Consider the following 11,127-nt stretch of genomic DNA (forward strand, 5'->3'; position numbering starts at 1 on the left):
CACCTGGATCCATCATTGGCCAGTGGAGGTGGGATGCTGTGCCCAGCCTCGGAGTAAGGAATGTGAGGTCAGGACCTCCACCAGGCCCCAGGGCCTGAGCGTGGGTGACTTCACAGAGCTCTTGGCTCCCTCTGGGTCTGTCCCCTCAGAAGTCACGCCCTTGAGCTCTCATCACGCCTATCTATCAGGGAGCGTAGGTTAAGTGTCGGTCCTGTCTCCCAACTGGACTGGACCAGGCACACCACGGGCCTGAGTGTGTGGCTCCTTGACCAGTGAGAACTCCGAAGGTGCCCAGAGGGGTGACACTGGCATCCTAGGTCCGCGTCACACGGGTGGGAGGGGAAAGTGGTTAAGAACCCTCCCCCCCCCCCCCCCCCCCCTGGCCTGGCACAGGCTCCGATTCTGTATGTCCCATGGGTACCCCATCTCTGCTCAGCTCCCCAGTCCTCATCATCGGGTGGACAGTTACTTGTTCAGGGGAGGCCGTGCTGCCTGCCCCAGGTGGCCAGAGTGCCAGCGAGCCCTCGTTCATTCATTACACCAGGGCAGAGCCACCCCTTGAGTGGAGCAACCTGCTGAGGTCAATGGGACACCGCCCTCGGAAATGCCAGCTCCATGCCTGCGCAGGGGCCAGCAGGGCGTGGGGACAAGGACCTGGATCCCCTGGGGCCTAGGCGCCCTCCGTTGCCTGAGTCAACCCAGCACATCCGTCCTCCCCTGCCTCAGTGGCCTCACCCACCGCCCCCGCAACCACTCCTGCACCAGGGATGCCAGCAGTGAGGCTGCCAGGCTCCCTGGGGGTGCCAGGGCTTGGCAGGATAGGGCAGGCCTGGTTCCCAGTCCCTGCTGAGCCAGGGAGCCCAGGACGCAAAAACCAACGGGGGCTTTCACATCTCCATTTATTGAACTTGAACCCGGGGTTCTAACCTGGTCACTGGCTCCGTACCCTGCCACTGCCAACAGCTCTCTGGCTCACAGGTTCACCTGGGTGGGGGGGGGGGGTGGCCACCACAGGCCTCACTGCAGACCTGGACTGCAGCCTTGGGCCCAGTCGCACCCCTCACCCCCTCGTCCGGGCAGACGGAGCAGCGGTTCCCTCTCCCGCTGCTCCCGGGGTACTCTTTCAAGGCCCACCTAGGCTGTAAGGGTTCTCAGGCCACGGGTCGTGACTTGCCCCTGTGCGCCCAGTCCTGGGGCTGGTGGGCTTCGCCCGCATGCGCCGGGGCGTGCCCAGCGCCCTGACCGGACTGGAGGGCCCCGGGGGCATGGCTGGCTCCGTCGGCGGCGTGGGGGGCGTCGTGGGCTGGGGACTTGGGCGGGCTGGGCGGCTTGAGAGCCCTGACCGCCCGGATGAGGCCCATGCGGCGGCGGATGGAGTGGTCCAGGTTGACAGTGCAGCGCAGCAGGCTCTGCGCCTGGGCCACGGTGAAAGGGAAGTCGGCGCCCAGGAAGCGCTCGAAAAGCTCGGGGTCGCCGTCCAAGTCCAGCACGTTCTGCAACTCCTTGGTCATGGAGTGCAGCTCGGGGCTGTTGTCGCAGAACACGTTCCAGAGGCGCACGCGGGCCTCGGGCGCGCCCCCCGCCTGCTGCCGGTCCTCCAGGCACTGCAGCACCCAGCTGAGGCGGCACGGCCACTGGTTGGCCAGCACGACCCAAGCCACGGCCTGGCGCGGCGTGGGGCCCGCGAAGTCCCCGTCCTGCTGCTGCAGCAGGCGCACGGTGATGGGCACGGTGTTGACGATGCGCCGCATGGACACCACGTTGTCGGGCACGTACTCGTAGAGGCAGTCGCACTCGTCGTGCAGGCAGAAGAGCGCCTCCTGGATGCGGCGCGCCGCCTCGGCGTCTCTGCGGCTCGGCGCGCGCTCGGCGCCCGCCCGCGTCTCCACCGCCAGCAGCTGCGCGCCCTCGCCGCCGCCGCCCGGCCGCAGCTTGCGCGTCATCTCGCGGTAGAGCAGGTCGTCGCGGCTCTGCACGGCGTCGTGCAGGAACTGCAGCTTGGTGCGGCGGCCCATGATGGGCACGGAGAAGGGCAGCGTGACGGTGCGGTTGAGGAAGAGGTAGCCGTTGTCGGCCGTGCCCTTCATGGAGCCGGCGCTCTCGAGGCACGCGGCCAGGATGCTGGGGTCCACCACCAGGATGAAGATGAAGGGCGCGTGGCTGTCGGACAGCAGCGTGTTGATGGCGTTGAGCACGCCCACCACGCACTCCGGGTAGCACGTGTCCAGCCCGGTGACCTCGAGCACGACGCGCAGCCGCCGCCGCTGGAAGATCTCCAGGAAGCACAGGAAGTCGGTGAGCAGCTCCACCTCCTTCTTCACCTCGCACATGAAGCCCAGCTGGCTGCCGAACTTCTCGCGCGACACCAGCCGCTCGATCTTCTTGCGCTGGCTCACGAACAGGTGCTTGCCCACCGAGTACACCGCCATGAGCAGCCCCGAGCCCGACAGCGTGGTGGCCGCGCCGCCGAGCCCGCGCAGCAGGCTGCCGCTGGCCCCGTCGTGGCCCTGCGCGCGGGCGCCCACCGACAGGTAGAGCAGGCCCACGCCGAGGCTGAGCGCCGCCAGCAGCGCCAGCAGCGCCAGCCACACACGGCAACGGCAGTGCCACTCGCGCCGGCAGAAGCCCGGCGTCGCGGCCGCCTTGTTGCCCAGCACCGAGTACACGCTGAAGGGCAGCGCGCCGTACTGGTGGCGGATGCCGTCGCACAGCGTGGTCACCAGGCCGGCCCACAGCTTGTCCGTGCCCGCGTACTGCCAGGCGCTGAAGCGGATGAAGTGGAACTGGACGTTCTTGCGGCGCAGGTGCAGCTCGGTGATGACAGGCTGCAGGAACACCAGGTACCACAGCAGCCGCAGGAAGCCCCAGCCGCGCACGGGCCGCGGCTTCCACTGCACGCGCCGCAGCTCCTCAGCCTCGCGCTGCGCCGCCTCCTGCTGCATGAGCGCTGCGGGGAGGGAAGGGGCGGGGAGGGCGCGCCGGACCGTGAGCGGCGGGCCGGGGGGCCGCGGGCCCGCAGCGGCGCGTGGAGGGGCAGCGGCCTGAGGGCCAGCGGTGGGCAGAAGCAGCAGAGCTCCCAGGGGAGGGAGGACGGGAAGGGACGAGGAAGGAAAGAATGCGTGCCGGGTGCGGAGGAAGCGAAATGCTGGGCGGCGGGGCACAGCCTCGGTCTGATTTTCCTGGCTCAGTGCTCCTCCTCCTCCTCCAGGTCTCAGCTCGGCTGTCTCCTCCTCCAGGAAGCCCTCCCTGATGCCCAGGCTGGGTCAGGTGCCTCCTGGGCTCCCACACCCCAACCCTACCCACTGTTGGGTCATCACTCTCTGGGGCCAGGTCCGGCTGCCTCTCTGGCCTGTGAGGGCACGAAGGGCAGGGCTCTGGTCGTCTTGGTCATCCTGTGTCCCCTGGACACCAAGGAAGGGCTGGCGGAATGTCTGAAGGATGGATCATGAGAGGTTGGGGGCAGGGTCCATCTGCTATTGAGGTCAGTGAATGAATGAGTGGGAATGTGCCAGAGTCACCTAGCACGGAGGAGCTCCCGAATGCTCTTTCCTTTTTCTCTGTAACCGCATGTTTTCTCCTCCCGGGACCCTGTTTATCGCTCTGTGACAACATAGGGGGCAGATGCAGTCTTGTTTAGTAGGTGCTCACCAGGGCTGGGCACACGGAGGTGAGCTGCCTCCAGCCCCTCTGGCCACAGTCGGGGCTGGGGTCTGAGCAGGGCTAAAACCAGGTCCGAGCTGCTGTGGATCCTGGCTGCGTTTCGGCCCACGTGATCGGTTAACCTCTATCTGTTAGGGCTCTTGTGGGCGCCAGGCCCTGGGTCTGTGCTGAGAAGAGATGGGTCTGGGGGGCACAGGAGGGACTCTACAGGAGCCAGTGAGGAACCTGAGCTTTCTCCCTAGAGTGCTGGGAGCCACAGAAGGCTTTTTGAACAGGGGAAGGACAGGGCTAGATCTGTATCTTTTCTTTTCTTTTTTTTTTAAGATGTATTCATTTGAGAGAGAAATCAGGGGGAGGAGCAGAGGGAGAGAGAGAATCCCAAGCAGACTCCCTGCTGAGCGGGGAGCCCAATGCGGGGCTCCATCCCATGACCCCACAATCATGACCTGAGCTGAAATCAAGAGTCAGACGCTTAACCAACTGAGCCACCCAGGCGCCCCACCAGAGCTGTATCTTCAAAAGATTCCTTGGAGTGGATCTGGCAGGGGAGGGGATGAGACTGTTGGCCAAGAGGCCAGAGAGGGAATGAGCAGGGACCCGGGGACAGAGGCTGTGGGCGTCAGGAGGGACCTGGTTAATACTGACTTACAGGCATCCAGACTGGGGCCCAGCTGGCCTCAGGAGCGAGTGGGGCTTGGGGAAGCCTGAGGCTGGACAGGGACCAGGGGACCGGGGACCAGGGGCTCCGTTCCCCTCACTCCCTCCCCAGCACACACAGAGCCTCACCAGTGATCTTGTCCAGCATCATGTGCAGGCGGCAGCCAAAGGGGGCATAGAAACCCACGGTCACAGGGACAGGCACATGGCAGAGGGTCTTGGCCAGGCAGGTACAGTAGACATCATCTTCTGTCTGGGTATCTGGGGGCCCAGGTTGGGGAAGGGGGGCGAAACTGAGTCAGTAAGGCTGGCCAAGCACCACCCTCCTCCCATCTGCCCTCCAGAGAGCCCGCCCTCAGTTCCTCCCTTCCTCGGCATCCCTCTGCCCAACTCCCTGAGGTGACTCATGTCAAACCTGCAGATGGAGGTCTCTGGCGCAGTAGGCATGCAACCCCTTTCTCCAGGGTCTAATGTGCCCCTCTGAGCACCCCAGGAGGAGCCGACCCCAGATCCACCAGGTCAAGGCTAGGAGGCTAGACTCTCCACCGACCCCCTGCACAGAGGCCCAAGGGATTTGGGATGACCAGGCCCTAGGTCACCAGGCTCAGCCACCAGCCCGTGGTTGCCCCGGAAAAATCCCGTGGGCCTTTCTTGGGACTCGAGGCCCTCAGATAGCTTAAGACACCTCTTGGCACGCTCTAGAAGTTTCTCGTGTCAGTTTCTGCCTGCTCTGCTAGCCTGGGTCCAGCGCGTAAGGGTTCCGACAATCCCAGGCTCCTCTCAGCTTCCTGTCCATCCCTCACCCTGACCTCTCTCCCTCTCCAGGACCCCATGCCCACAGCCTCTCATCCTGCCCCGAGCCCAGGCAGACGGCCTCTTGGGCCTGGCCGTGCCACCTTTTCTGCATGACCGTTGAGAGCCTCAGTCCTTCCCTCCAAAGACGGGTTACAGAGACACCAGGCAGCATGGATGCCAAAGGGTCAGGCCCGGGGCGAGCCCTCGGTCGATGCCATGGTCTGGAATGACCGTTTAGGGAGCAGATTCAAGTTCAAATCCTGGCATCACAGTGTCCACTCAGCTGAGGGTGTCCTGGCCCTCCCCCCCACCACGGGCCCCCACCGAATGCTACTTCTTGGACTGGAGTTGGGGCACCAGAAAGGGAGGGTTCAGCTGTGGGCAGCCCTGGGCCAGCCTCCCGGTGCGTGGTGGGGATAACACACCCACCTTCCCCAGGGGCCTGGCGGGGGGTATGGGGGCTGCAGGATCCCTCCCTCCCGGAGGGTCAGCCCCGGGCCTTGCAGGAGGACCCCGTAAGGTCAGCCAAGGGGGTGGCCCAGGCAGCTCTGACCCCACTCTGCCTGGTGGCCGGGTGACCTCACCTCGCTGGGCCTCTGGTGGGACATGGGCGGCAGGGCCCCAGAGCCTGCAGGGACGAGGGGCTGCCTGACCTGGAGCCCGAGTCCCTGCTCGGCAGTTGCTCTGCTTTCAAGGCAGACCCGGAAACCTGCCGTGTGTCCCCGCGCCCCCACCACTAGCACCTCTCGCCCCGACTTCTCCCCGCACTCCCATGCCAGCTCCCGTCCCTCGTGGCTCCCGCCTGCCCCAGGGCCCAAGCCCCAGCCCTCAGCACAGCCACGAGGGTCCCCGGGGTATGGCCCTCGTCACGGCCCCGGGAGCAGGCCCACCCTGCTGCCACTTACTGAGCTCAGATGTTGCCCTAACGGAGGCTCGCCTCATTGATGACCCTATTTGCAAACCCTGATGCTGCTTCCTTACCTCCTCTGCCTGCCTTGTTTTCCCCCAACGTGGTTATTACTGGGTGACACACTGAAACTCGCCTTATATGGCTTCCTGTACCCACCCCCCATCGCCGGGAGCTCTGTGGGGGCAGCAGTCTCTGCCCTGCTCCCTGCAGCCTCCACCCCCTCCCCCGAACAGAACGGTGTGCATCCAGTACCTAGTCACAGGATGGACGGCTAAAGGAACGAATGAGTGAATGAGTGAAGGGATTCCCTCCCCTTGCCGCACTGTTCTCTCCAGCCCCCAGGCCGCTCCCCTACCGCTGCCCCTCTCCCACACCAGAGCTGGCCAGCAAGGTGCTGCCTGTCACCCTCTTGGCCCAGGTTCTCTCTGGCCCCTGGGCTGGGGGTGCGGGGCAGGGAGGGCCGGGAAGAGAGAAAGCAGAGCCAGGCTGTCAGCAGAGAGAGAGAGAGCCAGGGCCCAGCTCCCCGCCCCCCACCCCCCACCCCCCACTAGCCAGGGACGAGGCACCAAGGACAGGCCTGGCCCGGCAGCTGTGGACAGGTGAAGCGACAGGTGAAGCAGAGGTGGCTGCCCGGGGGGTGGGGGGGGCACCCAGGGTCAGGGCTGAGCACCCTCCCAGACAGGGAGCAGAGTGAGCGAGGAGCCGAGGGGCCAGGGGCCCGGGGGGGGAGGCAGCAGGGACAGAGCCCGCAGGAAGGCTGGGTGAGCACCGGAGCTGTAGGTGAAGGAGCCGCCGGCTGCTGGGGCAAGCAGGGGGTGGGCGGCCCGGGGCCTGCTGGGCTCCGGGAGGGCGCCGGCTGCGGAGCGCGGGGCGGGGCGGCTGCTGGCCGTGGCAGGTGCGGCGGTGGGTGAGATGCTGGGCTCGGGGGGCGGCTGGGAGGCGCTGGCCAGCTGCCTGGGGGCAGCAGCGGTTGCAGGTGGCCCCTTCCGGGCCCCTGGAACGGAGCAGAGCCGCTGCCGCAGGGGGCTGGGAGGCAGGGGCTGGGGCTGCCGCCGCTGCTGCAAGATGAGGGGCTGGGGGCCCCGGCGGCAGCCGCTGACACCCCCCTGGTGGCTTTGGTAGGCCAGCTGCCAGCACACCTGTGAGGGCAGCCAACAGGGCCCGAGGGCTCGAAGGGCCGCTGGGTCATGGCACCACTGGTGACAGCATCCTGGAAGGAAGGAAGTGGGGGTGACTGGGCCTGGGTCCCTGACCCCTGCGGGGGGCACTGGCAGGAACCAGGTCTAGTCTTCAAGTGGAGACCCCGGAGAAATCAGAGAAAATGAGGAGGGGATGTGGCAGGGGGCAGTCTCCGTGCTCGCCTGTTGGGGGGCGGAGAGGTGCGGAGGCCTGGGCTTAGCCAGGCGACGGGCTGGAGTGGGGACAATGCCTTGGAGTCCCTGGGGGGGGTGTCCCTGGGGTTGGGGGCGTCCCTGGGGTTGAGGGGGGCAGAAAGGAGCCCATCAGGAACCGGCCTGGTTGGTCCAGAGGAGGCTGGAGTGATGGGAGGTGACCATGGAGAGGGGACAGGGTGGGGACTGAGAAGGGCGTGGGCCTCGTACCCAGAATCGGGCAAGGCTGGGGGGAAGGGGGCTGCCCTGGGAGGCACAGGCCTCAAGAGGCTGAATTGGCCCGATGGGCGGTAACTGTCCCCACCCCCACCCCCCAGCAGGAGCACCTGTGGTCACCACCACCCTGGAAGCTATCCCCCCACTCATACACACTTGATGGTGGGGGGAGCTTGCTCTCTCTCCACACTGCTCCCCCCAGGTTGGGGTGAAGTCCTCACAGGCCTGGCGATTTGGGGTGGGGGAATTCTACCCATGCTGGGGGAAGGGGTAGGCTGGGTGGGCCCCCTGCTGACATCCCCATCCTGGGCTCCCACTCTCGGGCTCCCCGGGGCCTCTGCCCCCCGCACCATGACCCCTTCATGTGGAAGCCTCTGTGGGGAGTGCTGGGAGCTCCTCTCCCCTGGGGCCTGACGTTCCCCTTCTGCTCAACAACCATCCACTCAGCAGCCCCCCGACTCACAGACCACCTCCCTGCCAGGACCCCCCAAACTGAACCCCTACCTTTTTGCTGCCCCAACTCTGGGTCCAAGAAGTAGCGCTCGGCGGAGGTCCGAAGGGGCAGGGCGCCCTCGGCGAAGCGGAGGGTGTAGTATTTGTGCATCACGCCGGGGGTCCTGCTCCAAGGGAGGGCGAGGGTGGGCTCAGTGCCCGGCTCCCTTGGGTGCCAGCCAGAAGAGCCCACCCCCGGGATGTGACCTGGGACAGGTGAGAGACCCCGTCCCTGATGTTGGGGTCTCACGTTGCCAGCTGGGGTGGCAGTGCCCTTCAGAGTAAAAGTGAGTGGTCAGGACCGGGGAAGGACAGCTAGACGAGGGAGAATGGAGAATGGTTACCGGGGCGCTAAGGGCTAATTTGGGGTACGTGAGATTTCCAAAGTTGGTGACCGGGTGTTTGGGAGCCCCTGGGAGTTTCCAAGAGGCTAGGACGATGGGGTTGCTGAGCAGATATGGGCTAGGGAAACACAAGAGCCCGGGGGTGGCTGAGTAAACTTCAGGGAGCACTAGGTATTGGGGGTGCATGCTGTGGGAGGCGCGGGCTGACGCCGGAGGCGTGGGCTGGCGCTGTGGGAAGGGATGTGTAACCAGCGCGGGGAGAGCTGGGAGCCCCAAGCCACCGCCGCCAAGTGACTGAAATTTCAGGGCTGGTACATCTAGGGCCCGAACAAGGGCAGGAGCGGGGAGAGGAATTCTGGGGGTGCACATTCAATCAGGGTGGTCCAACTGGGGAAGAGGCTCAGCAAACTCAGGGCGAGATGGGGTGCACAGGTGTAAAATGAGAAGAGCCAAAAGCAGAAGTGAGGGAAGGATGCTGGGTGTGTGGGGGGGAGGCAGGCGAAGTGGGGGGGCAGAGAAAAGGGGGTAAGTTGGGGCTCAGAGAGGGTTGGGGCCTGGCGCCTGGCCCCTGCCCACCCGCCCCTCGCCTGGGGTCCTCCGTACCTACCTGATGGCAACCCTTCAGCCCCAGCTCCCTGCCCTGCCGAGCTGCTGTGCTGGCCCCACTGGAGAGAGGCCCCGAGCCCGGGGCCAGCCACCCGACCGGTTTGCCCGCCCTGTCCCCGCCCCTTCCCCCGGAGCGCCCGCCCTGCCCGCTCGCTCCCCACTCTGGGGGCTGCCCCCGGGCGTGGTACCCCGGGTAAGGGAGGGAGGTGGCCAGCCACCGTGCCGCCTGGGGCTCCACCTGCCGGGCGCTCCTGGGGGGGTCCACGGGACTGGGGGCTGGGAAGCTGGCGCAGGGATTAAGAGTCCAGAGAGGATAATCCCAGGTTCGGATGCCAGTTCCTCAAGGGCCCAGCTGTGTGACCTCAGGCAAGTGACTTCACCTCTCTGAGCCTTGGCTTCCTCATTGCTGAGTGGACCAGGGACAGACCGTCCCGCAGTTGTCAGGAGTCCGCTGAGCACAGAGCCAGGCACTTAGGAATGACCGCAGCTAACGTGTGCCGGGCACGGACTGACCCATTTACCAAGCTACTCTAGATGCTTCTCATAGAAGGACGACAACACGCAGATGAAGGCTTACCAGGAACCACATACGGTTCATGCACTTCTCCCACAGTGAGCCCCTTCCTCACCAGAGCCCAGCAGGGCGGCTGTGACGCCCACGTTACAGATGAGGAAACTGAGGCCCAGAGAGCTGAAGCTCCTTGCCCCAGGTCACGTGGAAGCAGAGCGGGGCTTCTGGAAGCAGGGGTTTGCAGGGGCTGCAGGCTTGCTGAGGCTCTGCCTCCTGCCTGCTGGATGCTTTGCACATTGTTCTCGGAGAGGTGAGAGCAGGGGCCGGGCTGAGCAAGAGGGGCTTTCAGTTGTGCGGGGGTGGGGAGGTGGAGAGGGCTCTGCTCTCCAGGCCCCCGTGTCCCTTCAGCTGCTGGCACGATGGGGCAAAGAGTCACTGCCCAGGGTAGATGGGGGACCTGGTGGGGATGGGGGAGACTACCACCAAACAGTGCCCGGGACAAGGGGGTTCAGGACAAGAGAGAAGGGACCCCATCTGGTCCAGCAGGACACCCCTCTAGGGGTTCTGCCTGGGTGACCAGACCCTGCCCCCTGTAGCCAGAGCCAAGCATCCTTCCGGCCGCTGGGGGCCAGTCCCGTCTCTCCTCCCCAGGTCTTCAAGCTGCTTTTCCTGGGGAGGCTTCCTCCCTGTCCTCCACTAATTGGGGACTCTGCCCACCCCCCAGCCCCGGCAGCAGTCCAGTCAACTGGGGGGCAGAGCTAGTATGTTTGAGTGGGGGGTGAGTGTGTGGGGGAACCTCCAGGATGCGCTCAGGAGCTTCTTGAGGGCAGGATGGAGCCAACCCTCTGCGCCTCCTGCCCACCTGCACACACAGTTTAGCTGAATAACCAGTTCATTTAGGGAAACGTCTGCCAGGCTCTGTACTGGGCGAAGGGATCCAGAGGGACTCAAGAAGAAGTGCGTTGGAATATAAGAAAACACCACAGGGCAGGAAGAAGCTGTCTAGGGGTCCTCCCGGGGCTGGGGGCACAGACAGAGGGGGGCACTGGCCAGCAGAAGCCGAGTGGCTGCTGGATGCCCCAGAAGGGGCAGGAGTCTGGGGAGTGGGCGGGGGCGGCCCAGGCGGGGACTGGTTTGTGCAAAGGCCAGAGAATGTGGAGCGCAGCTTTCCGGGCTGGGAGTGGGCAGGCCAAAGCAGGGGCCAGACGGGCTGTCTTCACAGAACTCTGTAGAGGTGGGGTTTTGAGCAAGGAGACCCTGTCTCCTCCCCTTTGGGTCTCACCCCAGCCTCAGTTCACAGCTCTGAGGCGGGGGTCCCCTCGGGTGCTATGAATGTAAAGGGAGGGGAGGTGGTGGCAGGGGGAGGGGGAAGCAGGAGAGCAGGGAGGCCACACAGCCCAGGGGCAGGCCAGCTGGGCTGTTGTTCTGGGTGGGACTTCCATCCGCCAGCTCCCTCAGGTGTGTTGGGGGGGGGGTGGAAATGAGGGAGTCTGGCCTGTTTCCCCCTCTCTGTCCATCCTCGGGCCTGGCAGCCCCAGGCCTGCC

General features: G+C 65.5%; 1 protein-coding gene across 2 annotated transcripts; it reads right to left on the minus strand.

The window, feature by feature from the left end:
- Positions 1 to 899: 899 nt before the first annotated feature.
- Positions 900 to 8,981, minus strand: NKPD1 (NTPase KAP family P-loop domain containing 1). Of its 2 annotated transcripts, XM_034986744.1 has the most exons (4): positions 8,134 to 8,981; positions 6,792 to 7,232; positions 4,447 to 4,578; positions 900 to 2,947 (listed from the first exon to the last, which is right to left on the minus strand). In XM_034986744.1, the coding sequence occupies exons 1-4, from the start codon at positions 8,231 to 8,233 to the stop codon at positions 1,152 to 1,154; spliced, it is 2,469 nt and encodes an 822-aa protein (XP_034842635.1). In that variant the 5' UTR covers positions 8,234 to 8,981; the 3' UTR covers positions 900 to 1,151. The 2 variants fall into 2 exon arrangements, 1 of the variants encoding a protein (XP_034842635.1); XR_004675948.1 differs by lacking the exons at positions 900 to 2,947; positions 6,792 to 7,232; positions 8,134 to 8,981 and adding an exon at positions 3,579 to 3,600 and having other exon boundaries at positions 4,447 to 5,567.
- Between the last annotated feature and the right edge of the window lie 2,146 nt (positions 8,982 to 11,127).

Source organism: Mirounga leonina, unplaced genomic scaffold, assembly GCF_011800145.1.
Source record: "Mirounga leonina isolate KUSES-001 unplaced genomic scaffold, KU_Mleo_1.0 Mir_376, whole genome shotgun sequence".
Taxonomy (NCBI): Eukaryota; Metazoa; Chordata; class Mammalia; order Carnivora; family Phocidae; genus Mirounga; species Mirounga leonina.

Bases quoted from the DNA above. Each gene is read 5' to 3' on its own strand.
- NKPD1 (XM_034986744.1), bottom strand. From the start codon at position 8,233: ATGCACAAATACTACACCCTCCGCTTCGCCGAGGGCGCCCTGCCCCTT. The intron at 4,579-6,791 runs GTGCTCACCCAG...CTGGGCCCCCAG, and splicing joins CTCCTTCACCTACAGCTCCG to ATACCCAGACAGAAGATGAT. The intron at 2,948-4,446 runs GTGAGGCTCTGT...CCCTCCCCGCAG, and splicing joins GATGCTGGACAAGATCACTG to CGCTCATGCAGCAGGAGGCG.